Source organism: Etheostoma spectabile, chromosome 23 (genome assembly GCF_008692095.1).
Source record: "Etheostoma spectabile isolate EspeVRDwgs_2016 chromosome 23, UIUC_Espe_1.0, whole genome shotgun sequence".
Lineage (NCBI taxonomy): Eukaryota > Metazoa > Chordata > Actinopteri > Perciformes > Percidae > Etheostoma > Etheostoma spectabile.
In genome coordinates, this window is record NC_045755.1 from 21,984,103 (window position 1) to 22,012,051 (window position 27,949).

Below are 27,949 nucleotides of genomic sequence, written 5' to 3' on the forward strand. Positions count from 1 at the left end.
AAGATGATATTTACGCCTATGGTTAAAGTACAACTGATTCCATGAAAAGGAAGGTCTATAGTGTGTGGGGCTGTTTCTGACCTGGTCGATGCCTCTGCTTCTGCATTGCAGGATGATGACCTCCAACAGTTTGGCAGCGTGACACTCTGCGTCCTCACCTGCATCAACGGTCAACACCTACAACAGGTCAAAGGTCAAAATAGTTGACCAGTCAACACATCAGCAGCACTGGAAAAAAACAGGATCCTTCACATTTGATGGATCTGAGAACAGCTGGTGAAGACATTTATAGCCTGACCTTTTTGCACATGCTGTAGATGACCTCTAAGTGTTTAGGATTGGACAGGAGCATGTCTGTATCCACGGTAACATAGTTGTGCAAAAGAGGCATCATATCTGTAACACAAACACAGACCTTCATTAACATTAACGCCATTGGTGTGTGTTGGTGTATATATTTTTAAACCTGGACCAGGATTTTCACATGTTTTTGTGTCTAAGTGACTAATGTGAACAAAGATCTTTTTGAAATTGGTCAAGCATAGGATTCCTACAGAGATAGACCTTTTTGTTAGAGTTAGTGTAAATTAATTTTTGTGTAACATTTAATGGCCCCAAAATCCGTATCATTAACCCCACAAGACTCCATGTAAATCAACAATACTTTTAGCGTGAATAGAACCAGCATATTTACGCATGCAAATGGAATGATTAAGGGTTTATTTGTGACCAAAGCAAATTTGTGATTGTTGGAACAGTGGCAAGACAAACAAAGATGGCTTTTGTTTTATTTTGTTTGCGTCTACCTTGAATGATGTGTGGTTTACGGTGATATAATTTTTTATTTACATGGAATCTGGTGGGTTGGTGAAAGCGATTTTGGGGATGTTTCATGTTAAACAAAAAGGATCTTATATATTTATTTATGTATTTCTTAAAAAGTCTCTCTCTTAAGGGATCCTTTCCATAATGTTGTCAGATAGAATAGTAATCTGAGCATACTTTGCTTGGAGCAGGCAATGACCACTTGTGGTGACTTGGTTGCCTGCCTGTAATGGCTTATGTCTACCGGAGCCTCAGAAATTTGATTGTTTTGCTCGGGGCACCCAGGGACCACTTGGACGACTTGGAGTAACTTATGATCCAATTATAATGCCTTTATTGTGAAGAGTTATGAATGCTTGTGCGGAATGTTGGCATTTTAGAAATCTGCCAGGTGGGGTTCCCTAAAAACAGTGTTTAGCTGCATTTGTTTGGGGGGTGGAGTTTTGATCTATCCTTTCGACCCGGGACATCGATTTAAAGGTTTTTGGTTTTGGATTATATCTCTATATAGAGAGAGAGAGAGAAGAAGATTTTTTCCATTTTTTTTCTTCGGAGCGGAAAAAGTTTTATCATTAGTGTTCTCACAAAAAATTATAAAAAAATCGTAGGTTATTTTTTTGAAACTTGCAAAAAATTTAAAAACGTCCTTGGCCCCAAAACACAATTTAAATTTTACAAACAGTTGTTACTTAATAGTACAGAAAAAAGACCAACACATTTGGATTTAAATATATGTCCAATGAAATATCGAGACAGGGAGAAACCGGGTTTCAAAAGATACCGTTCGCCACTGGGGACCTTTTTTCAAAAGGATAACAGCGAACAGTGGGAATTGTTTAAATCCCGCACCCCCGAGTACCACAAAATCTGCGGCTGACCCGCTTTTTGGGAAACATAAAAAGCCTTTTCAAAAGTTGGTTTAAGTTTAGGAGGAAAAAAGTTTGGGTCTGAGGGTTGTGTTTTGAGGAGCGTGTTTGTCCAGTCTGGGGAATACTTACGGGTTTCGGGAGCTCTGAAGCGGGGACCAGGGGAGTGTGTCAGCTCACAGCATTGACAGGCTTATAGTAAAGAGGTTTCAAAAAGTGTAAAGGTTTTCCCCCTGCTAGCCCCCACAGAGCCCGTAAAATTTTGCGCGTATGCCCTCGCAGATTAAAGTTAGTTTGTCATGCCTTAACATGTTAAAAACTTCTCAGAAAAAAGGGGAAAATTGGGTGCCTTTCAAACAGAAGTGGGCAACCCAAAAATACCGCCCAGGGGACAATAGGTAGACCCCCCCCCGAAAGAAATGATGGACACAGGGCGGAAAGACACTGAAGACAGAGGGGAAAAAGAGGGCAGAAGATATGGAGGGGAAAAAAAATGATGACTGCAGAAGCAGAAAACCAGTGAACCTCATCTCAGGCAGTGTTATGAGATTTCAAAAATTTAAAAGCGTTGGAAAAAATCTCAGAAGGAGGTGAGTACAAAAATTATCCTCTTTGAATGAAGGCCCGACTCCAAGTAAAGCGCGGGAAGTGAAAGCGTGGATATGAAAATGTTGAGAAAGGGTTTCCTCGGGTTTAAATTTCTAAATTTAAAAGGTTTTTGGGTGGACAGTCAAAAAAAGCCAAAGGTTTTTAAAAAAATAGAGGCAAGATCAAGACCCTTTTTTTCGATGGCTGGCCCAAAGCTTGGTTTCATCATTTTTTTTTTTGGAGGATTTGGGACCAAATTCACAAAGGACCAATATTTAAAGCAAGATGCAATGCAGGAAGTAAAAGAGTTTGACACCCCCTTCGAAAGGACCGTAAAAAACCCAAGTTGGAGATTTTTTAATGTGATTCCCAAGTTCAAGAAGTGTCCCCGGAAAAGGATGTTATTCACACAGAAACTTACCGAATCTCTAAAGGGCCCTCCATAGGTGGAACCCCGGATGATCCCGAAACCCCCCGAGAGGGGGTCCGCGTTTAGCGGGATTTTTTCACTCACATGCGAAGTACGCTGATATCGAACAAGGGTTTGGAATTTTTGGGCTGATGGGGTGGTGGCGAACACCAGACGACAGCACGTGAAAAGGTTTAAAACACCAAAATTAAAAAACAGCCCCGGAAAAACCCCAGTACCAAGGCCGTGTAAAGGAGCCTTTTGGGAAAAGCTGCAGGTTCGTCAGTTGTGGGAGACATGTAGCAAACCCCCAAAAGGGTGCAAAGCACAGGGTAAAAAATTTGAAAAAACGAGTCAAGGTATTTAAGAGAAGTGGTTTTGCGAATATTATGAAAGAGAAAGGGCCATTGGAAATCCCGAGGCCCCATTTGCCGTCTGATGAAAGAACGGGGCGAAAAGGGGGTTGAGATTTTGGGAAGCTGGAAGACCCTTTCAACACCTTTAAAGGCCATTCCCAGGATTGAGTTTAAAAAGGGGGCTGTGCAGAAGAGGTGCTGGTCCCCATGCAACCTAGACAAACCCGAATGATAAAGTATTTCCTTTTATCAAAAAATCACCCTGATGACGCCCCCAAAAAAGGTTTAGCACCATCTCCAGGTTCTTCTCATCGTGGGCAAAGCCATCTCCCAACATCCCCAAGATGTAGAACCAGGTTTGGTTGTTTTTAAGTGAAACGTGGTGTGGTCTGCTACGTTAGGGTTTTCCGGCCGCCTCGAGTTTTTCTCCAACATTCAGGAAAATAAAAAAAACATTAGCAGTAAAGGGCTCCAGTCCTGCCTCACATCCAGGTTACCCTTTCCTCCACCGGCCCCTGTCCTTATAGAGACCAATGGAGAGGAGGCCACTAGATGGGGGGCAGGACCCGAGCTTCAGGGCCAGCTCAGTGGTCAACAGCGTGAGCTCACAGCTAGAAGGCGAGGGTCGGTGATCGGGCCGGGGCCTTTTTGAGTTTGTGTCTGTCTACTGTGGCGGTTATGTTTGGGTTTACCGGGTGCTCGGTTTTCTCCCACATTCAGTCCTTAGAACATCAAATACGTTTCAATAAAAAATAAAAGCAAAATTGGTTCGTTTCTCAGTTGTGCTGATCATGGTTACATTAAGTTTCACACACCAGTTTCCACATATAAAAAAATACATTTTTAAAATTTTTCAAACAGTGTGCACCATTCCACAAAGTTTTTTAAAAGTAAGTACCTTTAAATAAAGTGGTCCCAAAAATAAATATATTTTAGTAATGCATCACAAAAAAATCGTGGTAATAAAAATGTCCTGATGTCTTGTCTAAAAATGTTCTTGCACTAAAATTGATGATGGGAAGAATTGTTCACTAATGAATTGAAACGATTCATGGGTTACTGATGTTCTGGCATCATAAACCAGATTTTTGAGAATATGAAACACATGAACAGCAGCCTCATCATTGGTTGCGGGAAAATAAACACATTTTATAGTTAGAAAAAGAAGTGCGACCATTTGGATTGTCATAAATGATATGTTAATGGGTTTATATAAGAAAATATCTTTGTCAATTTGGTCCCATAATGTCTTAATTCAAATCCAGTACTAAATGATCTGGGGCCCTGAAATCACTGATGGTCAGTCAAATTTTATAAAACGGTTAGCTCAAATCAGGCAATTGTTTGGTTCATACCCGGGGGTATAAAAAACGTATAAACAGCTATGTTTGAATTCCTTTGCCCAATAATTTATCATCAGAGTCTGAGCAAATAAACGTTAGACAACAAGTGACTTACAAGCTGGTTGTGTTATTGGGCCTTTCTTTATTTTTAAGCAAAGGAGAGTCTGTGCTAAAAGTCTGTTTCTAGCTCACGTACAGTGAAGGCTAACGTACCCGTGATGCGTTCCATAGCAACCAGCTCTGTACGTGGTGGCAACCACCCCAGGAGGGCCTATTTTATTGTGAATTATTTTCTAATAGAAATCTGTTTACAATGTTGCCGCCGATCCGCCAAAGTTCGCGCCAATCCACCAAATAAGGGTAGATTTCTGCAGTGGAGCGTAATACAGTCACTCTCACTAGCTACTTTTTCATACATTTTATGTAGTCTTGATTTGGGTGTTTAAAGTGCCAATTTAACATTTAAAAGGGCTCTAAATCTTTTTTAAAGTTTATTGTAGCACACCAAAGTCAACTTTATTTGAAAAAAAACAAAAAAAAATACAAAATACAATTACTGCAAGATCCCACAAAATAGCGGCTAGTAAAAATGCTGAGTGGCTTGGATCATCTTGGTTGCCATCTCTATTTATAATAAAATATAAATAATAAAAATTTAAAATTTCCTTTACATAAATAAAAACATTTACACCATACATTGATGCAGAAAAGGCAAATATTGTTGCAGAAAAATTCACGCAAAAAATTAAGTATTTGACATTCAAAATTAGAATTTTGCTGGTGGAAATCTCAACCCCCAATGTTGAACACAGAGTTACGCATTTGATTCAAAGTCGTGAAAAGCTGAAACAAGGCTTTTAGAGTATCAGTGAAGACAAAGTGAGGGGGACTGTTTCTGACACTGCAGCAGCCTTTATGTACTGTTAGTGCCATCACATTCCCAGAAACCAACAGAGAGCCTCTCCTGGACTACTGAAAGAGTCAATACGGGTTCGCACATTCATGTAACCAGACCTGTGAAGTAGTCGAAGCAGTCGTGCTGGAAGACCTCGTACAAGACACCCAGAAGCTGCCACATCTGGGGGGAGATGGTCTGACAGGTGAGGCCAAACGCCAGCGATAAGATCTCCTCGTAGAACTCTGCGGAGGACAGGAAAGAATATATTTTACGTTTTTATTTATTTTATTTACTTTTCCACTTTTGGAACAAGGTGTGTGAATGGCCTTCTTGACATGAAAAACAATGGGAAAAAAACCTACTTTGAACCCTTAAAGTAGGTTTGAACCCCTCAAAAAGAACAGGGGGGTCCTGTCAAAGTACAATGATGATAGGCTTACTAGCCTATAGCTAAGGTAGCCGTTAGGTAGCCATCCAAAGTGACAGTTAGGCTTAAGGATTCACTGCGCCCCATTTTAACATTAAAACATGATGAATCAATGATTATGGCAACAGTTATTAATTTAAAAGCTTAATATTGTATGCACTTTTGCAATTAAATACAATGTAGTAAGGGTTATGTGCTCTGACTCTTTTTTAGCCAAGGGGTCATATGTCTAAAAAACATTGAAGACCCCTACAGTAAAGCCTGAAAAGGTGGTTTGGTAGCTATACTGCTCCAAGCTGAACAAATGGCAGCAGGGCCAAATGCCAAGATATGTCAAGATCTATGACAGAGATTGAAAAATGCAATGCTCAATTACAAAAAGAGACTTTGTGTATGTATAGAAAGTTCCACAGTTTTATAGATGACGCCCCACAGTAGGCAGATTTCAAATAATGAGAAAGCTGACTATTACCAGGTGTAAATGTCATTATTGAGATGATGTATCAATTTACCGATCACGTTAACACCAGTGGAAATTGGCCCTTTGATGTAGCCAAGTTACTGTGTTCCCAGATCTGAACTATGAATGAGGTGACTACAATGTTATCATGACACAACTAAAAGCATTAAGACCAAAGTTTCAATAATACAGGTAGAAATGTAGGGCACTTATAATCAGATGGAAATAAAAATAAAAACCATATTTGGACAAATCAAAGGCAGTTAGTCGTACTTTATGTTCATCTTAAGTTGCATTGTTGTATTTTGACACTAAAGAGAAAAACCAGGATAGTCTTTCATTGCCAGATCTGTCCCCACGCTACACTGTCAGCACAGGAGCAACAAACAGGTCATAGAGTAGATACACTCTAGTAGCAGTTGGAAATTAGCTGGAAAACCTGAGGAAGGTCAGGTGTGGCTTTCAATTAGCGCAAAAATGAATGCTGAGGAGGTGAAACGTAGGCTGGCCTCTGGCAAAAAGCCTATTTAGAGTGCTGAGATGTCACAATGTTACACAGAACTTATTTCATTTCTTTGTTCCTACTTCAAAGTGGCTTATAGCCTACGTTAAAGGGCTCAAGCTTTTAGAAAAGCTGTCAATCAAAATGAACTTGTTGGGCTTGGTTCTTGTCAGGCCTAATTTCTAAGGCCTGATTACAGCTCTAGTTCTGTAAAGCAGGATGTTTCACAGGATTGCGCCCGCTTGTTGCGTCACCTGTCAAACTGCATGCGCCTCCCAATCTGCCCGCTTGCCTCTCATTGAAAATTAATCATGAGGCGCAACATTCTAGCAAGCGTTATGTCACATACACACGTTGCCCACATGGCCTCCTGTCTTAAAGGGGAAAGGTCGGCAGGTAACATTCATGTAAAAGGATAACAGGTGAAAGTTTACTTTTCTATCAAGCAGCAAAAAAGTGTAGCGTAAACATCGCACATCCTTTGATGTAGACGGCAAAATTAATTTTGTGCAGTCCTAGTTGAGTCCCCCCTCCTCGGGGATTTGCACAATAAAGTAACTAAAAGTGCCGAGGTGCTGGACTTTGAGTGTGTATGTAAGTGTGGAATAAATTTCCTGAAGTGTAATTTGCTTGACATCTCTATCATTTCATTTGTTCATTATGACCATCTCCGGCTGCTCTATCTGCCTCTGCCTGAACACAGCTTTCCGTTCTGCCAGCAGGAGATTATCAGTTAATCCATTCATTGACAAAGTGGGAAGGATGCAATCCTCTGCAAGGCAAGCTGCTCCAATTACCAGGATTACACCCACTTTACATCAACTCTCATTTTTTTCTTACATACACAAATTAGAGCATGCCCTTTCTGTATACTGCCTGTGTTACGGCCCTAGTCGTATTTTGTATTGACTGACAATGAAGAGAAGTCTAAGTCTAAGTCTAGTGCTTAACTATTTTGGCCATATTGATGACGGAAAGAAACGTTGTTGGTGCCTACAGCTCTACACCAGCAGCTAATGCAAGTAGTGCGACTAAACAAATGATCCCGATATCAAACTCACGTGAATATTAGCTACATGGCCTGTGTGAATACCCAAATAAAATGATCTAAAGGAGGGGCAAAATATGGGTGTAAGTGAGTGTGTTCATGTAAAAACGCTGGACTGCCCGCTCACACACACCTGCCATACCTATGATGGGCTTCTGCAAGACCAGACCAATCACCTGCAAACAGATCCCCTCCAGCTGCTGAGTGATCTGAGAGGCAGAATGAAAAACCATATACTATCAAACATCACACACAATACAATATAGTGACAGCATGTTCAAGTATTTTCTGTAATGACTTTGTATGTGTGTGTGTGTGTGTCTGTGTGACCTCCTTATGGTCCTCCATTACAGTGAGGATGGTGTCGATGGTGCTGAGGATGCCCAGGGCCATGACGGTCTTGTCCTCGCTTTCCTCGTACTCCTCACTCTGAAGGACCCTGGTGAAAATCTCCGCCTGACCCAAACATAGACACACAGTGCATGTTTGAAAAAACATAAAACAATATCATACAAATCAAGACTATTTAAGGCTTTGCCAGATATGAAATGGTCAGAATTGTGTGCACGTGTTGTGTTCCCACCAGGTTCTGCGTCATGTCCACAGCGATGGCAGCCACCTCCTGGTTGTACTCGCAGATCATCTTCTGGATGACATTGGTCAGGTCGTCGTTCTCCGTCTCTTTCACCACGTGCAGCAGCTCCTGCATGACGGGCCGGATGTACGGCCTGATGTACAACTTGGCTACACACACGCACACACACAAACACAGAGTGAGCATGTATGTAAGATCCCCCATCACAGTCATTTTATATCATATTATTACACAGCTATGATTGGTTGTTACTGTGTAACAGACCGTTGCCATGGGCAGAGATCTGATCATTATCTCTGCCGGACTATTTTTAAATATCAGAAATTGTTTTCAAATTTAAAATGTGGGCTCATACAGAGCTCATACTGCTGATCTGCAGATCCCTAAGGGAGAGAGAGAGCGCGTGGAGGAAATGGGGAGCGCTAATGGCTACAGTGCAAAATGAGCGTTAGTTAGCTCCATGTTAGCTCTCTCACCGGTAAGGTTAACCTGTCACAACTCGGCTCTGGGTTTTTTGACCCTCTCTTTTTTTAGTCTGTGTGTGTGTGTGTGTGTGTTTTGTTTTGTTTTGTGTTGTGTTGTGTGTGTGTATCTATTGGGGTTCTAATTGGCAACAATGACATTATCTCTTATATGCAGTATAATAGTCATGATATCAATCAACTTAACACACAGACATTAGATTACAATCAACATCTTACTTTTGGAAATCAAGAAAACAAGTGTGTTTCCAAAAAATGACTATCCCCTCCCCATTCGATTACCATTCAGAGGGCTACGATGCAATGATCAAACAATTATCGATGTATCAAAGTTTTTGATTTCTATACATGATTTGTTTTTACTCACTGTGTGACCACATTACCACATTACATTTTATTTTGTAAAAATGTTAACATTCAAAGGCGTCAAATGTTGAATGAAGTAACAAAAACTTTGAAAAAAGACAAAACTTGGAAGGAAAGACATTAGAAAAAGAAAGGAAGTAAGGCAAGAATGGATCGTAAACAACAGAAAATAAGAAAAATCTTCAAAAAAGTGTTCTGCATTGAGACATATGATACATCCTTCAAGAGAAAGAAAGGTACTTTTATTGTCACATAGCAAAATTCATCCTCTGCACTTCTACCTATACCTCAAGGGAGCAGTGGGCAGCCACTTACAGTGCCTGGGGACCACCTCCAGATCTGAGTCAGGGTACTGGCTAGAGAACCTAATCTACATGTTTTTGAAGGTGGGGGAACCGGAGGACCTGGAGGAACGCACGCAAACATGGGGAGAACATCCAAATTCCACACAGAAAGGACGACGGGGATTCTAGCCCAGAACCTTCTTGCTGTGAGGCAACTGTGATATCCACTGGGCCACAATGCTGCCCATCGATGCAAAGCATCTAAGATCTAAGACTTCCCCCCACCTCTACCTTTTTTTTAATTTATTTTTTTTAAAGATTATTGTTTGGGCTTTTCCACCTTTTGCTCTACCACTGATCCAACCTGGGGACCCCCCACCTCTACCTAAAAGTAGTATTAAGTAAATGTGCATTTCATGGTAATATTTGCACTTTTTGCATTCACCATTATTCATCCATTAGTCTGCACCATCCTTTTGTTCTGTCATCTGTTTTTCTAACAGTAGTATCAATTGACTGAAGTGAGAAAGTTTTTCCATATTGGTATCAACTTCAAAATACTGTCAAACATCCATATTCCTCCACAGACCTTGTTCTGGACTTTGCAGTTAATCAAATTTGACAATCACAAATACGGAGTAATCCAGAAGTCCGATTGTTTTGGAAACTCTTATTTTGTCTCAAAGTGTCTAAAAGTTCAAACGTTTTTTCCCCCCCCCCAGAATCGAGCAGCCCTACCTTGTTCCTGGTTGCTGACCAGTGTCTGCAGAGCGATGGCAGCTTCCACCTTGACAGGCATCTCTTTGTCGTCGATCAGATCCTGTTTGACCAATTCCACTGCGTTCCTCAGCACCAGCTCGTCGTGAAAACGCAGGGGGCTGAAGCAGTGCAGCACCCAGCACGACTGCCACAATACGGCACAGAAGCACAGGTCAATACAACAGCCAGACATGTTGGAGCTCAGTCCATCCACAGTGTTCTTAGATCTCAGAAACCACCACTACAAGTCAGCGCTGTGAATCTTCACCGGTCTCACAATTCAGTTCAATTACCATTATCCTGTCAATGATTGAATTGATTCAATAACACAACGCATCTCGTTGCCTCACCTCCTCAATATTACTATATATTGCTACACATGTAGTCTGGCCATCACCAGACCAAGCTCAATTTTTTGTAAGTTGGAACATTAGTCTGTATTTTCTACTGCACATGACCAACGGGCATAGTTCAAATTACTCTGTACACAATTGGATGGTCCTTCAACCAATCAGACCAACTATCAACAGGTTTCCAGCTCTAGCTGCAGAGCAAAATTAAATTGCCGTCAGATCGGGCTGGGTTTACCCAGTAGTTTTCATCAAGAAATTCAAGCAGTCAGATATATTGTGGGGCTTGAAAGTTTGGGCACCCCAGGTAGAAATTTGTATTAATGTGCATAAAGAACCCAAGAAAAGATGGAAAAATCTCCAAAAGGCATCAAATGACAGCTTAGACATTCGGCACAAAAAGTTAGATTTTATTTAGATCATTTACACTTTCAAAATAACAGAAAACAAAAAAATGGCGTCTGCAAAAGTTTGGGCACCCTGCAGAGTTAATACCTTGTGCCCACCTCCCCCCCTGTCTGCCAGGTCTTTCTGGATGGATCGTGCAGTCAAACGTGGGTTTGGACTTGCTTTTCTCACAATCCACAAGCTCTGTCTGATATTTTTCTTGGTCTTCCAGATCTTGCTTTAACTTCCACTGTTCCTGATGACTGCCATTTCTTAATTACATTCCGAACAGAGGATAGTGGCATCTGAAAACTCTTTGTTATCTTCTTCTAGCCTTCTCCTGCTTTGTGAGCGTTGACTATTTTCAGTTACAATTTTTTAGACAACTGCTTAAAAGAAGCCATGGTGCTGATTGTCTGGCCATTTAAAACCTTAAGATTAACATCACCTGGTCTTTCCAGAAGATGATTGAGAACAATCCATGACACTGTCAGGTCTCAGCTTTCCAAAGGGGGCGGTGCTTGCTAGAAACTCTGCAGGGTGCCCATACTTTTGCAGACGCCATTTTTTGTTTTCTGTTATTTTGAAAGTGGAAATGATGGAAATGAAAATCTAACTTTTTGTGACATATTATACAAATGTCTAATCTATCATTTGATGCCTTTTGGAGATTTTCCATCTTTTCTTGGGTTCTTTATGCACATTAATACATATTTTTACATGGGGTGCCCAAACTATTGAGCCCCACTGTATATGAACTCCCATTTTTATTGTATGTGCTCTTATAAAAAGATCCCTCCTGAATGTAGTGGAGTCTGAATACAGCAGACAACAGACAAAAGGCAGAAACAAAAAAAGCAGCGACTGAAAAATCAACAATTATGGTCTGTCGCTGCATCCATGCGGAATCATCCAGATCCACATCGCGATGCAATGATTCATTTCAAAGCCCCTAATACAAGTGTCTACTGTAGCGTTCAGTGATGGACCACCACGCGTACGGTGGTGGAAAGTAACTTAGTACATTTTAGTACTTACTTTAGTACTGTACAAATGTGCAAAACACATGTATAAAATATGTTTAATTAACATTTAATATTTATAAATTAAACTACCCAGTTTTGATTGTTTTGTTTGTTTTTCTGCACTGAGCCCTATTACTTTTAATACTTTAAGTTAATTTCCCATATGATACTTTTACTAAATTGACTTTCTCAGGACTATAGTATTTTTTACTTAAGTAAAGGATCTAAAAACTTCTTCCACTACTGGTCATTTCATATCTCAATAACAATATAAATTACGTTACAGCATGTTATCTTCTAATCCAATAAATAGTCTATCTGAAATAACCCCATGGTTTGCCTATTTTTCTATACTCCTGTGCAACTACTTGAGAAATAAAATGCACGGCGTATTTTCTCAATTTATTATGGGTTTCACTCACCCTGGCTCGCAGGTAACCCGTAGCAGAGTTGAGCAGAGGGAAGACATAGTTTTGCAGCATCAGCTCCATCTGCTCCCTGTACATCCGCTTCTATAGGATGAGACATAATAAGGGTATTGTTTTTTAGTTTTTTTTAATGTTTTGGCATTTTAGGGCTTTATTTGATAAGACAGCTTGGAAATGAAAGAGGAGAGAGACGGGGGACGGGTCAAAGGGTGGCAGGTCGGAACCGAATCTATAGCCAGTGCGGCGAGGACTCAGCCTCTGTATATGGCCGTACGCTCTACCAGGTGAGCTTTCCAGGCGAGCTTCCCAGGCGCCCAAAATAAGTGTTTTGACAAAGTCACAAAGTGCTTCACATGAGACAACTGCTAAAATAAGACCCATAACAGTAAATTGAGCCAGCAAAATAAAATAATAATTAAAAAGACAACACAAAAAGAAAACACAACATTGCATCCATACACACATCCCAGCCCGGGGAAGATTAAAATAACTTTAAACCTTAAAAAGGTTCTATCCAAACAGTTTAACCCAAAAATAAATCAAGTCACACACAGAGGTGTATCTGTGTCTGTGAATGTGTGTACCTTCAGCAAGAGCTCGCCCAGAGCTCCGATGCAGTGCAGTGCCCCGTCCTTCCTGCGGGGGTCAGCGGAGGGGTCCATCAGTATCTGGTGGCAGAACTCCATCATCTGAGGAAGAACCTGCCAAGAGTTGTCAGTTGATTCACTGCTTATACACCATACAGGGTTTTTTCCTGCATAGAGGAATTTTTTGGCGCCCCCCAAAGAGGTTTTAGCCAGTCCCAAAGAAAAAACCAGCACCAAAATGATAAGTGACTGATGGGAACAACAATTTTTGACATCAGTCCGTTATTAAGCAAGAACGCTGCAGCCGGCAGCGGCAAAACAAGCTACAATGTATGTTGTCCAGCTTGTATTCACAAAAGTGCTCATTTTTGCTGACAAGTGTCTGACAACATTATGGAAAGTATCCCTTCTGAGATAGACCTTTAAAACCTCTTTGAGACATTTCTGTTTAACCAGAAACAGTTCTGAGGTCGCTAGAGCTAAACCCACCAGACTCCATTCAAAAAAAACAACAACATACTTTTAGCGTGTATAGAGCCAACATATTTTCTCATGTAAATCGGTAAACTATGTGTTTATTTCAACCTAAACTAGAGTTGTGATGGTTGGAAAAGTGGAAAGATGACCCAAAACGACTTTACATAGTTTTATTTTTTGTTACTATCGAGTCTGGTGGGGTTGGCGAAAGCAGATTTGCAGCTGTTTTTATGTTTAAAAAAAGTATCTTTACTTTTTAACAGAAAAGTCAACCGTTATCAGAATATTAATCTGAGTCTGTCAGTGGCAAAACAAGCACTTTTGTGAAGGAAAAAGCTGCACAATTACCATATTAACTTCCATTGTAGCTTGTTTTGTCACTGCCGACTGCAGTGATCTCGCTTAATGCTGGACCAATGTCACGGACTGTTGTTCCCATCAGACACTCAGACACAAAAAAATTGGAAAATAGGGTCCGGGTTTAAGAGCAATTTACCAAACAACCGGTGAACAGATTTGTCAGAAATAACAGGTATTTCAAGGAAGGTAACACAGACTCATTTACTGTGCGCATAGCAGTCATGTGTACTGCCATGCGTCCCAGTAAAAATAAAGAACATTGGCATAAGAAGCCCTGAGGTACAAGGTAATATCTTTGCAGTGCTTTACATGTAAAATCACACACCCACCAGCAACTACAGCCATAAGGCAAACTGTAATAACGTAAAAGTATAAAGTCTTGTAAAATTGATGTCCTCATGCAAAGAGCAGGTGCCTAGACACTGTGAAGTGCCCTAGTTGAGTAAATGTACCCAGTTCCTCTGGACTGGTTCTAAAATGCTCCTCCTTACCTCCTTCCTCTTGCGGGCAGCTTTACACAGGACGCTCTGGGCCGCAGTGGCTGGTAGGGCATGGTCATCATAGAGGTCTGTAACAGAAAAAAACAGACACTTAGGCTGAATCTCATTTCTCTGTCTTACCCATTACCCCTTCCCCTAGCTTTTGCGCGTTCACGCGGGACCTAGTGCTGTCCCAATACCTATTACGACCGAGGGGTAGGGGATAGACCAAGGGGTGTATAGCCCTAGGAACCTAGTGTGGATGCGACCTCACTTGAAAACACACTAGGCATCAATGGCTGCCCATCGACCAGAGAGACACATAAATGTAAGTACTTTCGGCTTAAATAATTGATTAAAAAGTTACGACAGTCTTGTTTTGTGGTCTATGCAGTCCTGTGCATATATACTTGCAACCATGTTCCTAACTGAAACTTTTTAAAAATCGCTAGCTTGCAATGCTAACGCTAACGTTGATTTGCACAACAGTCCCACATATTTCTGCCTTGAATGGACTGTATACATCGCATAGATTGTATAGCTATATATATATTAATATTAACGGTCTATGATACATCGCTAGGTGCTTACATATACCGCCCTGTATCACACAGGAGGACACAGGAGGGAACAGCAGCTGGTCCACTTTGGGGCTGAAAACGCAGAAGTTTCCTAAATCACATGTTCATGTTTAACCCATTCATTATTGCATTGGTACTGTATTATTGTAATAATTTGTAATTAATTCCTGTTCATTGTTCATGCAGTTGTATATTGTTGTTGGTTTTGTTATGGGACACTGATGAAATGTTAGGGGGGCGGGTTACTGGCCAACAGGCATCAGACTGGTCTGGAATATCAGAACAGCTGTAGTTAATTTGTTCGTTTGTGGTCTTGTGTGTATTCTTTTTAGTTTTACACATATGAGTGCCTTTTTATGTGTGTGACATGTTAGTTATGGTTCTAATAGTTGATAATGGTTCTGTAACATCATTTTATGTAATATTTTTCCCAGTAATGTTCAATTTATCAGCAATACAGACAGCTGTTTGTCAACAAAATGTTTTTCTGAACATCAAGGACATTCAAAACGGTGATAACTAAAACAGATATACAACACACCGTGTATACAGGGTGTATATGTATGTATACATGATACATGTGTATACATATGTATTGCAAACAGACCTAAGTACTAAACAGATAACAACATCTGCCTCTGCACCACCAAAGTGAACATAAAATAACTATAAAATATATAAATATGTAAATACATATGCCACTGTTGTCCAAACCCACACAGTCGACAGACAGAGACAGCATCTTGGAAGTTTGTGATCAATTCTGTATGGTGATGTAACCAAGTGGTGTCCCATTTCATAGGGGTATGTTTTCACCCCTACCACTTACCCCTTGGTTTCAAGGGCCAAGGGGTAGGGGTAAGACAGAGAAATGGGATTCAGCCTCACTCATAAAGATTGGGATCATACAACATGGCGGAAACACTTCTTCCTCCACGTATTACAATCAAAGATTCTTGTGGCCAGGTTGGTTCAGTGGTAGAGAAGGCGCACATACACTCACCGGCCACTTTATTAGGTACCCCATGCTAGTAACGGGTTGGACCCCCATTTGCCTTCAGAACTGCCTCAATTCTTCGTGGCATAGATTCAACAAGGTGCTGGAAGCATTCCTCAGGGAGTTTGGTCCATATTGACATGATGGCATCACACAGTTGCCACAGATTTGTCGGCTGCACATCCATGATGCGAATCTCCCGTTCCACCACATCCCAAAGATGCTCTATTGGATTGAGATCTGGTGACTGTGGAGGCCATTTGAGTACAGCGAACTCATTGTCATGTTCAAGAAACCAGTCTGTGATGATTCCAGCTTTATGACATGGCGCATTATCCTGCTGAAAGTAGCCATCAGAAGTTGGGTACATTATGGTCATAAAGGGATGGACATGGTCAGCAACAATACTCAGGTAGGCTGTGGCGTTGCAACGATGCTCAATTGGTACCAAGGGGCCAAAAGAGTGCCAAGAAAATATTCCCCACACCATGACACCACCACCACCAGCCTGAACCGTTGATACAAGGCAGGATGGATCCATGCTTTCATGTTGTAGACGCCAAATTCTGACCCTACCATCCGACTGTCGCAGCAGAAATCGAGACTCATCAGACCAGGCAACGTTTTTCCAATCTTGTATTGTCCAATTTCGATGAGCTTGTGCAAATTGTAGTCTCAGTTTCCTGTTCTTAGCTGAAAGGAGTGGCACCCGATGTGGTCTTCTGCTGTTTTTTTTTTTTAAAAGGGGGGGGGGGAAGGGAAAAAGAAAGTTGAAAATCTGGAGAGCAATAATGCAGCTTAAAATCAACAACTCAAAGTGGGTGTATAACAAAAGTCCAATCCCTTCCTGTAAGTTTTCCTGTGATCTAATCATTTATTGTACATGACTGTCTAACAACTGCATGGTAATTAAAGCTAAAATCAACAGCATTTATGTTAAAATACCACCAAGACCTTTCTTCTACCAACATTTGCTGGCAGATATGGTGTGTTTTCTGTTAGCCAACTGACAACCATCAAAAGCAGTACGCGAGATTGTGATTACCCGAGTGTTTGAGTACTCACTGAACTTCATGCGGATGTACTCATAAGGGTCTTCCTGCCAGAGCTTCTCATCCTCATCTTTGTAACACATGAGAGGGAAGATGACCTCCTGGCATATGGTCTGTAAGAGAGGATGTAAGAGCTTATGAGAAATAAGCTCAGGAGGAGAAATACAGTGGCTCAAAACAACAATCAATAAGAAGGAAAGAAATGTAACACTAGTGATAGAGGAAATGTTGCATCCCTCTAAAGCCCACCTTTCAAGAACTGTGGACAGAGTGTTGAAATTATGAAATGACACATTTTAAGGGGACGGACATCTGCCAAAAAGAGTGACATTCTGCAGCATTTCTGACAGCACAAGAGCAATCCTGGAAGTGGAACGTCCTGGACATAGACTAGTTGGCAGTTGATGAGTGTCTGTTAGCTCCTGCTGTGTGACGGAAACTGTGCGCCGCCTTTGATTTTTCACGAGAATTTTGCCTCAGACACCCAGTTCATAATACTGCTAATGCCAGGGCCTCATTCAGTAATAGATAGTGACTCAATAGACTTTATCTAAATGATAATCTCAGTGGTTAATACTTCAAGCTTATGCACTTCTAGTACAATTAAAATGTGGTAAGTTCATCTTTAAAAAAAAAGCACTGATACATTTCTTTTTCACCTGGGGCAGGTTAAGTTCCTCAAGAGGTTCTTGGACCTCTAGGAAAGTTCCCATGATAGAAATGCACTAACCGTCGATATACCCTAACCCGATTGTGAGGCAACTAGAACCCTACCAAAGCTGAACCCATTAGGGGTGGTCTGATCAAGTTTCGGACTAAGAATCAAAGATCTAGCCAGAACAGACTGCAGAGTTATACGGTCTATCTCTTTATGTGACAGCAACTAATGGTAAAGTAATGGCAGCTAAAGGTAAAATGCTTACCATGGAAAATCTAAAGTGAATGCGGATACTTAGCTGCAAAATGTTAATTTAATACAAGTATCCAGCTAATGTTAAAGCCATCTACAAACTCACTCGGCATCAATCCCCTCCATGACTGTCCTACCTGCATATGTGGCTTCATTTGTTTCCAGGTCAGTGAATGGGACAGGCCCTGGTTGAGGTAGTTGAGGCACTGCTGCAGGACGCGAGGAGTCACATACTGCTTCTGTCGGTGCTGGTCCAACACCTTCAGCAGGACCTGGACAGACAACACATCACACACAGAGACAACAGTCAAACCAAAACCGTCAGAGCCTTAGCAACCAGGCATAAACAACATAATCTAAACCAGGGATCAGCAACCTACGACACACAGTCAGTGGCACATGAGAAAGAAAATAATATACTACAAGACTGACATATGTCACTACTATGTTAAATATATCCTATGTGCAGTCCCATAATTACAAATTGCTAAATTAGGTTGGTAATATTAAAATATGTTGAATCTACATTACAAAAAACACTGCACGTTTGAAGTGAAAAACTGTGTCAAAGAAGCTGAGATATCGTCTCAGTACAGTCCCATTTGAGGAAACCAGCACTTCACTCCAGGGAGAGAAGATGCTGTATTTAGAAGATTGTCCAAACCTTTAACATCCAACTTGGAAACGATTCTGTCTCAAGACAATTTAAGCAAAGTTGCTATATCAGAGCTATATGGTTTTTATTTTTTTTATTTTAGGACTCTGTCCCAAAGATAATAAAGCTAATAAATGTCAGTTTATCACACAGATGTTGGATATTTTCTATTTTTGCACTTTTATCATGGTACTTTATTGTGATGAGTAGGCTAAGTTTAGAATTTCTGTTCTCACGGTTAGGCTATAAAAATCACCGTTTATAGCCTATTTTCATTAATGTGTTAATCTGTGTCCTCTTGACAGCTCATTCCCCTGTACCAGCCACAACAGATTTTTTTCAATTAATGAATAGCATTCATAAACATAACATCTGTGGACATTCATGTTTATTGGCAAAATTGCATATATACATATCTTGAATATTCAATTATTTGTAGAGTAGTTGATGACTACTAAACTACACTATGTGTTAATGCCCTACAGTGTTCTGCAGGACAACAGCACAGGTGTAGTTACCAGTAACCACCTGGCAAAGAGACTACACTGCACCAATCTGCATGAGACATGTCAAGCAAATCTAGCCTACGGTTTCAGACCAGTTGGACTACAAAGTTTGGTTGCAAAAGGAGCCAGAGTCATATGTGCATTTTGCTGTGATAGTGATTTGGAACTAAGCAAGAAAAACTACAAAAGATGAGTCAAACACAGCCAAGTATTGAAACCATCAAGGGGCCAGTGTCACATATGCTGAGCAGAGTAGCACGGTTAAATCAATGTATCACCTCCAAAACAATCAGGCTACAGAGAGAAATCAGAAAGTAAATGTAGGAAACCATCCACAAAGAGAGGGTACATAAAGGAGGCTTTCCTCAACAGTGCAGAGGTTTTGTTTGATGGAGTACAAAATAAAAAGACCTTCATCTCGCCACGGTCTGCAAGACTTGTTGAGAGGAGCATTGCTGAAATGGCGGCAAATGCAGCAACTGTTGCACTGAAAAATACAAAAGATGTTCAGTGTGGCTGTAGATGAGAGTGTGGACACTTCCTACATGTCACAGTTGGCTGACAACTAGTCTCACATTGCCAGCGCTTTCTCAACAGCACTGTGGAGTAAGGTCTGGCTACACCACACATACATCATGGGATAGGAGAAAAAAAAGCTCTGGGTTGATTTCATTTCTTTAAACTAATCACGATTGTTTTGGTCGGATCTGTCCACACAATCCTACCAATCAATCCCAAAACGTCCCAGTTAGAGAGAAATGCCCTAAACATATTCTTTGTAAATCTTTATAATCATTCCCCAAAAGAACCAAGTAGGCCTGCCTTGCTGTACCATCCAAATCTGCTTTAAAACTTGACATATAGCGTATAGCTTGCTAGCTCGAAGCTTGTTCTTGTTTCCCCAGAGAGATCGGAGTCTGAGAACGGCAACACACTGAAAGGGAAAGGTGAGGGACATGTGAGCCACGCGACAGATGTCATGTTTTATCTTGGAAATGTACTTTAGTTGATATAGACTAGCTGACAGACCAGAGGCATGCATACAGCTGAAAGTAACATACAGACCGGACAGAGCGAGCGAGCAGTGAAAGGCGGGGACAGGGATCGTACTAATGGTAAGCCCAGTTTACATTTGGCTTATTAGTAGTAGCCTTTATCACAACATAGTTTTGTAAGAGTAAATGAGTAACAAAGAGGGGAGCCTGTAGAAAGAACAACTATATCTACAACTGTATCGTAAGAAACAAGGCCTAACTATTTTTCAGTGCATACAATGAAAAATAAATTTTAAAAATTAAAAAAAAAAGCGCATTCAAAAAAAGCCACTGTTCACCTTCATCTTTGTACATTGACACATAAAAATTCAAAAAAGGTTGCCGATCCCCGATCTAAACCAACATCTGTCAGTGACACATGCTTACCTGCTGTATGCCCATTGCATATGTCTTCAGGAAAAAGTCTGCAAACTCGTAGTACTCCTTTGTCACATTGCCAGGGCTTCCATACCTAGAATTCAGACCAGAAGCATGTGAATGGCAGCTACTGTCCCTCTGCTCACTGCAAATATCTGCTTTGTGGTAATATGAGAGCAGCTCTGGACTCACCGTTCAAACAGTCGGGTGATGATGCGTAATGCCCACTTCTTACACTTCCACCATGCCAGCTCAGGACGGTCGTCCTCATCAACCTCCAACGTCTCCTGACACAGACACAGACAAACACACACACAGAGACACACAGAGACACACAGACACACAGACACACAGACACACACACTTTATGTTCAGTTTTTGGTAGGGCTGGGTATTGTTCAAAAAGTTTTAATACAATACCGTGACTTCGATATCCGGGTCTTAAACATTACTTTTTTTTTTTATGTCAATTTTATAAAACGGAAAGAAAGTACTCATTAGTGCACAAATCTGTGTTTATTTTCAGCTTTTTCTTCTTTGCATAACGCAAAGTTTTTCCAGCGTGTCTCTACGACATGTAACATTAGACAGCCAATCACATTATTAGATCTTGCTAGAAGCATGCTGCATGCTGATTGGCTCACTGACGCTGATTATGAGATTTACTCCTTAGGTATTGAATGATGAGGCATTTTTTCAATACTCGATATTATAGATGATTCAGTACCCAGTCCGAGACCCAGGACCCTTTTCCCATTATAACTATACTTTTCATGTTATTATGACATTTACTGTTTGTTCTCATTATTATTGGATAGCAAATGATTCTGTTTGTTTTTTCAAGAAACTTAGTTTTGTAACAACATATCACCTACACATCTCGTCATACAGTGGTGGAATTTATCCAAGTACATTTACTTAAGTAATGTACTTAAAGGGTAAGCATTTCAACCTGGCCCTGTTTTCCTATAAGATTTTAACTAATTAGAATGTATTTTAGAAAATTCCAATAAAGATATCTGGAAGGTTTGTTTCATTTTGAATATCTGAATTTAGAGTTTTGACTAGTAACAATTGTATTGTAGATATCTGAAATGGGAGTTCTTCCTAGTAATAATTCTATTGCAGATAGAGAATGACGTGGATATCTGAAATTGAAAGCCCCATACACATGAATAGAAAACGTGACAGGATTTGTACTAGTAAGAATGACGTTGTGGATGTCTGAAATGACAATTGTAGATAGGAAAATTGTCATTGTGCATATCTGAATTGTTCTTTTTTACTAGGAAGAGTTGTGAAAGCTCCCCGAACGTCATTTGTCAGAGCTGGCTAATTGGAGCTAACCGCTGACGGAGCTAATGGTTGCAAACCAAGCCGTCAGTTCTCCGTCCCTTTACCCATTAACTGTATTTGGGGACTCAACCTAATAAACCATCATCTATCTTACGGGAACCTCTTCTGTGTCGGTGTGTGTTGTTTGTGTGTTCTCAAAACCTTAATCCAAAAATTTAAACCCGCAGTCTCCACGCAGATAAGTGCAGTCCAAAATCTGTCATTTTTTGGAATAGAAATGAAAAAGATTTTTAAAATATACAGTTTTTTTTGTAAAGACACACATTGGCTTTTTCTGCTCTAGCTGCTGGCCCCTTTCCCCCCTCCCAAAATGCGACCCAGGGCCAATGTAAAGTACAGTGGGCTCAAATTTCTACCATGCTTAAGTTTCTAAAAGAGGAATAAAAAAAATGTTTTGGAAATTTATTTAATACCTAAATTAAAAAAAAAGGGAAAACCCCCAAACCCTTTAAGACCAAATTTTTTTTGTGAATTAAAAAAATTGAAAAAAAAAATTTTCTTATTTAAATACGGGGGGATAAGTTAACAACCCCATTTTAAAAATTCCCATAGAGGCGCAGATTTTTTTATTAAGGCAGTTATTTCCTGGATTCAATTTTGCACCGATAAAGTTCCCCGGCCTTTAAATTAAAAAAGCCCCACATCCCCCACAACTCTTTACCCTGCTTAGATAGCTGGGGGTACTTTTTATAAAATCTCTCCAGCAATCAAAACCCGGTATTGTCTAAGAAAAAAACCATGCCTTCTCAAGCTTGTAAAAGTGTGATGATTGGGGCTTTTTAATTTTAAGGCCAAAGGAACTTTATCAGGGACAAAATATCCTAATCCGGAAAAAGGCCTTTAAATAAAAAATCTCCCTGCCTATGGGAATTTAACATAGGGTAGTTATTATCCCCCTTTTTTTTTAAAATAAGAACTTTTATTTTTTTACAATACTTTTCTTCCAAAAGAAAATGGTGCCCTTAAAAGGTTGGATTTTAACCCTCTTTTTAATTTAGGTTTTAAAAAAAATTTCCCAAAAACAGATTTTTTATTCCTCTTTTTAGTCAATAAGCAGTGTAAAAAACTTTTGACCCCCCTGACTTTGCAAAATAGTGTTACAGCCCCATGGCCAACTTGCAGAAAGCGCACCTGTGTACTCACTTAGGGTCGTTTACCAAACCTCCTTTTCATAGGTTCAGCGCCTTTAAAACCCCTTATACCCTAAAATTTCCAAATTTAAAGCAACTGAATGGGCTGTCAAAAAATCCGCATGATCTGTTATTTAGCACTGGTGGGGAAAAAGATGGGCGTAGCAAGCGTTTAAATACTTGGCATGAACGGCTTAGGCAGACTGCGTATTCCCACTGTGATGCATGCTTTTTGAAATGATCCTGTGCCAAAATTTTTGTTTTTTATGTAATTTTGCGAGGGGTTTTTAAAAACTGCGGAAAGGGGAAGTGAAGCTGAGGGGATTAATTCATCTTGACTTTTTTCCCGTAATGTAATTGCTGGGGCTTAAAGTTACGCTTAATGATTAAACTGAAAAAGGGGCCTTGTGAAAAAAAATCCTTTCAGCTTGTCTCCTTGCCTTCCTTTGCTTTTTGGCCCTTTTTCCAGGGGGGATGCAAGGGCCCCAACTTGCAGTGGGGGTTTCACCTGCTTTTAAAGGCGGAGAAATTTTCCCTAATTAGGGCACTTGGGTTTCCCCCCCTCCCTGAAAGCGAGCAGCGGGAAAAACGCAAAATTTGCCCTTTTTACTGCCCGACAGGCGGTTTGTACATTCCCCCCCTGTTTTAACCACGCGCAAAATAAATACGCCTGAAGTGGGGGCCCAAAAAGGGTTTTGCTCTGGGACGCGCGGGCCCGACCAGAAGGGCGAAGAAAGCAGCGGACATTGGCATTCAATGGAAATACCCTAACCCAAAAATGTGCAAAGGAGCACTACTACGCCTTTGACTCTTAGCACACTGCCATGAGTCAATGAGGCTAATGTCTGGTTACTCCACATTTTCATTGGGATATTTTGTTTTTCAACATTCTCTGTCAAGTAAATCAGTAAGTTAGTACTAGGGTATACAGGGGTGTGGCATGTGAAGTGGTTTGGGGTTTTTCTGTAAGTAATTCTGGGGTACAATTTGGTTTTGATGAATTCTACAACCAACAATACCACAGGCTAAGCACTCGCCCCTTCCAAACAGGAACATTTTCAACGGGCACTGCACTACTTTTATTAAATTGTCTGTAAAAGTTGTTTGAATGAAAGAAATCTGCTCAGATGAGATCTGAACAGTGTGTTTAGGATCCCCAAATCATGGATTAATAACATCACACTTCATAAAACAAACAATGATCTAACAAACAAAATGAACAAGAATTAACTTTAGATAGTTTTATATTATTAAACAAGAGTTAGAGTGAGGAAAAAAGTATTTGATCCCCTGCTGATTTTGTACATTTGCCCACTGACAAAGAAATGATCAGTCTATAATTTTAATGTTAGATTTATTTAAACAGTGGGAGACAGAATAACAAGAAAATCTAAAAAAAGCATGACAAAATTGTTATAAATTGATTTGCATTTTAATGAGGGAAATATGTATTTGACCCCCTCGCAATCAGAAAGATTTCTGGCTCCCAGGTTTCTTTTATACAAGTAACGAGTTGAGATTTGGAGCACACTCTTAAAGTGAGGGCTCCTAAACTAAGTTTGTTACCTGTATAAAAGACCCCTGTCCAGAGAAGCAACCAATCAATCATATTGCAAAGTCTCCACTACGGCCAAGACCAAAGAGCTCTCCAAGGATGTCAGGGACAAGATTGTAGACCTACACAAGTCTGGAATGGACTACAAGCAGCTTGGTGAGAAGGGGACAACAGTTGGTGTGATTATTCGCAAATGGTAGAAACCAAAGAACTGTCAATCTCCCTCGGCCTGGGGCTCCATGCAAGATCTCACCTCGTAAAGTTGCAATGATCTGGAGAACAGTGAGTAACCAGCCCAGAACTGCACGGGAGGATCTTGCCAATGGTCTCAAGGCAGCTGTGACCATAGTCACCAAGAAAACAATTGGTAACACACTACGCCATGAAGGACGGAAATCCTGCAGCGCCCGCAAGGTCCCTCTGCTCAAGAAAGCACATACAGTATACACGCCCGTCTGAAGTTTGCCAATGAACATCTGAATAATTCAGAGGACAACTGGGTGAAAGTGTTGTGGTCAGATGAGACCAAAACGGAGCTATTTGGCATCAACTCAACTCGTCGTGTTCGGAGGAGGAGGAGGAATGCTGCCTATAACCCCAAGACCACAATCCCCACTGTCAAACATGGAGGTGGTAACATTATGCCTTTGGGGTGTTTTTCTGCTAAGGCTACAGGATAACTTCACCGCATCAAAGGGAAAATGGACAGGGCCATGTACCGTCAAATCTTGGGTGAGGACCTCCTTCCCTCAGCCAGGGCATTAAAAATGGGTCGTGGATGGGTATTCCAGCATGACAATGACCCAAAACACACCAAGGCAACAAAGGTGTGGCTCAAGAAGAAGCATATTAAGTTCCTGGAGTGGCCTAGCCAGTAAGGATGAGCGAGTACAGCATTATCTGTATCTGTATCTGTTTCCCACATGAATTATCTGTATCCGTATCTGTACTCGGACTGGGCGGGGCCTAACCCGGAAGTGGGAAGAATTTCACCCGGAAGTGGACAGGATTTAACCCGGAAGTGGGTCAGGGTTGTCTTGAAATGGGCGGGGCTTTAACCAATATGCTATTTTAAGCATTCAATTGATATGGGTTGATCATAAATTGTTATATTTATTGCTGATTAGAAAACTATTTATATGACAGCATCGAGCTTCAGATCAATGGTGTTGTCATGGTAACAAACAAACTATATACAGAACAAGTTTTGCAACAATGAATACACATACGGTTGCAATTATGAAGTAAAATGTAATGAACAAGAGTTTTCATACTCAATATAATTTTTTTTTTTTTAACTTAATTTTTTTATGATCAGTGTAATCATTTTTTTCCACGGCGTCCACAGGCAGCATATAAGCAGGGCGACCAGCTATCCCAGGTGTGTGATTAACGTTAGCGACCGAGTTAAGAAGATAGGCCGCTTCCTCCAGATTCTGAAAAACTACATTGTCGACATCTGTGTCCATGTGTGCCGCTAACTGAAACACACGTTCTGTCAGAGCGTCTAAATGAAAAATGATAAAGTCAATACTTATAACGTTAGCATTGTTTTCAAAAACAGTTGCTAAATGCCTCAGCTCACTGACAACTTCATCATAGGTAGCCATCTTTGTTGTGACTGTGGCCAGTGGCATGTAGATTCGACCGATGCAGTAAAATGCTAACCAACCAATGGGCAGAAGTTGACTCCTTAAGACCCGCCCCTCCTCATTTGCATAATGAGGCAGGAATGCATGAAGAAATGTAAAATTGACAGGCAGAAATAAATACCAAGGGTGAAAATAAATAGGGTAGAAAATGCAACGGAAGAATAAAACAGACAACAAATTTAAACACACACAGAAATAAATACATTTAAAAAATAAGTAATTAATAAATAAAGTTGAAGATTATAACGGACAATAAATAAATAAGGTAATTATTACAAAGGTGAATAAATAAAGAAGCTAATTAAAAGAGATATATACATTTATGTCTCACTGTATAATTTAATTTCTACCTACATTTATTTGTTTATTGTATTTTTTGGGGCAATTAATTGTATGCTTATTTATTTATTGAGCATTTATTTATTTCTGTATTTATTTTTAAATATGGTAGACCTGGTCCTCCATAGAGCTGAGCAGCACACAGCAACACAAGGAATCTGTATGTGTGTAGGGGAGGGACGCTGGGACTAGCCTATCACAGAATAGTGTAGGGGAGGGGCGCTGTGACTAGCCTATCACAGAATTGTGTAGGGGAGGGGCACTGTGACTAGCCTATCACAGAATTGTGTAGGGGAGGGGCACTGTGACTAGCCCTGTGACTAGCCTATCACAGAACGCAGATACAGTCTGCCACCAAATGAGGAGTTTTATTCAATCCGAGCACAGACACTGACTCGCGTTACTTCTATAATAATTGTACTCAAAAAAAGTGCTTTATCCGTACCGGATACTCGTTTCAGCCGAGTATCCGGTTAATCCCTACTAGCCAGTCTCAAGACCGTAATCCCATAGAAAATCTGTGGCGGGAGCTGAAGGTAGCTACAAGAAACGTCTGACCTCGGTGATCGCCAACAAGGGTTTTGCCACCAAGTACTCATAGTGGGGTCAAATACATATTTCCGTCATTAAATGTAAATCAATTCATAACATTTTTGACATGCGTTTTTCTGGATTTTTGTTGTTATTCTGTCTCTCACTGTTCAAATAAATCTACCATTAAAATTATAGACTGATCATTTCTTTGTCAGTGGGCAAATGTACAAAATCCGCAAGGGATCAAATACTTTTTCCCCTCACTGAAGCAGGGAACAGTGTTGAGATTAATGATAACATGTAACTTTCTGTATGGATCATTGTACAGTGTTACAGGTATTTTATCTGCTGAGTTGCTAAAATTTAGCAAGGTCCAAGAAAATCATGCAAATCAGTGTGTGTGTGTGTGTGTGTGTGTGTGGTGTGTGTGTGTGTGTGTGTGTGTGTGTGTGTGTGTGTGTGTGTGTGTGTGTGTGTGTGTGTGTGTGTGTGTGTGTGTGTATGTGTATGTGTGTGTGTCTGTCTTACAGCTGGGACGTCTCGGTCCATTATGGCTCTGAGGATTTCCATCCACTGAGTCATCACTGTGTTGTTGATCAGCTGGAGAGGCAGCGAGTACTGCAGGACAACGATAAGTTCAAAGCTGTCACCATCATGATCATCACAGTCACTTCCATAGTACATTTTCTTATACGTTTCATATTTATTAATACGAGTTGCGGTCACTGGCTTTTTAACACACACACACACACACACACACACACGCAGATGCACCTGTACGAGAGCGTGGAAGATCTTGAGGATCTGTTTCTGGATGAGGACAGAGAAGATGGTGGCGTCCGACAGCAGCTGGCTGATGAGCTGCTGTATCTTGGGCATGAAGATCTGCATGGCTGCCAACAACGGCTCCCTCTCATCTGCCTTTCTGTACCTGAAGCACAACACAAAACAATGACGGCGGGTTAGAAA

General features: G+C 40.6%; 1 protein-coding gene across 3 annotated transcripts in view; it reads right to left on the bottom strand.

Moving 5' to 3' along the window:
* Positions 1-27,949, bottom strand: part of ipo8 (importin 8) — a 50,585-nt gene that overhangs the window by 14,869 nt on the left and 7,767 nt on the right. For 2 of the 3 annotated variants that reach the window (XR_004327673.1, XM_032504862.1), the window contains exons 5-20: positions 27,755-27,911; positions 27,509-27,598; positions 20,607-20,701; positions 20,424-20,508; positions 17,979-18,113; positions 16,945-17,044; positions 14,314-14,390; positions 12,983-13,099; positions 12,393-12,482; positions 10,188-10,353; positions 8,306-8,466; positions 8,053-8,178; positions 7,856-7,931; positions 5,402-5,527; positions 299-396; positions 82-177 (exon numbers count right to left, since the gene is read on the bottom strand). Coding sequence is in view for 2 of the 3 variants with exons in the window: in XM_032504862.1 (XP_032360753.1) it covers positions 82-177; positions 299-396; positions 5,402-5,527; positions 7,856-7,931; positions 8,053-8,178; positions 8,306-8,466; positions 10,188-10,353; positions 12,393-12,482; positions 12,983-13,099; positions 14,314-14,390; positions 16,945-17,044; positions 17,979-18,113; positions 20,424-20,508; positions 20,607-20,701; positions 27,509-27,598; positions 27,755-27,911 (1,795 nt within the window). In the remaining variant the exon portion in view is untranslated. The remainder of the gene's footprint in view (positions 1-81; positions 178-298; positions 397-5,401; positions 5,528-7,855; positions 7,932-8,052; positions 8,179-8,305; positions 8,467-10,187; positions 10,354-12,392; positions 12,483-12,982; positions 13,100-14,313; positions 14,391-16,944; positions 17,045-17,978; positions 18,114-20,423; positions 20,509-20,606; positions 20,702-27,508; positions 27,599-27,754; positions 27,912-27,949) is intronic. The other variant, XM_032504863.1, reaches the window with a different exon arrangement.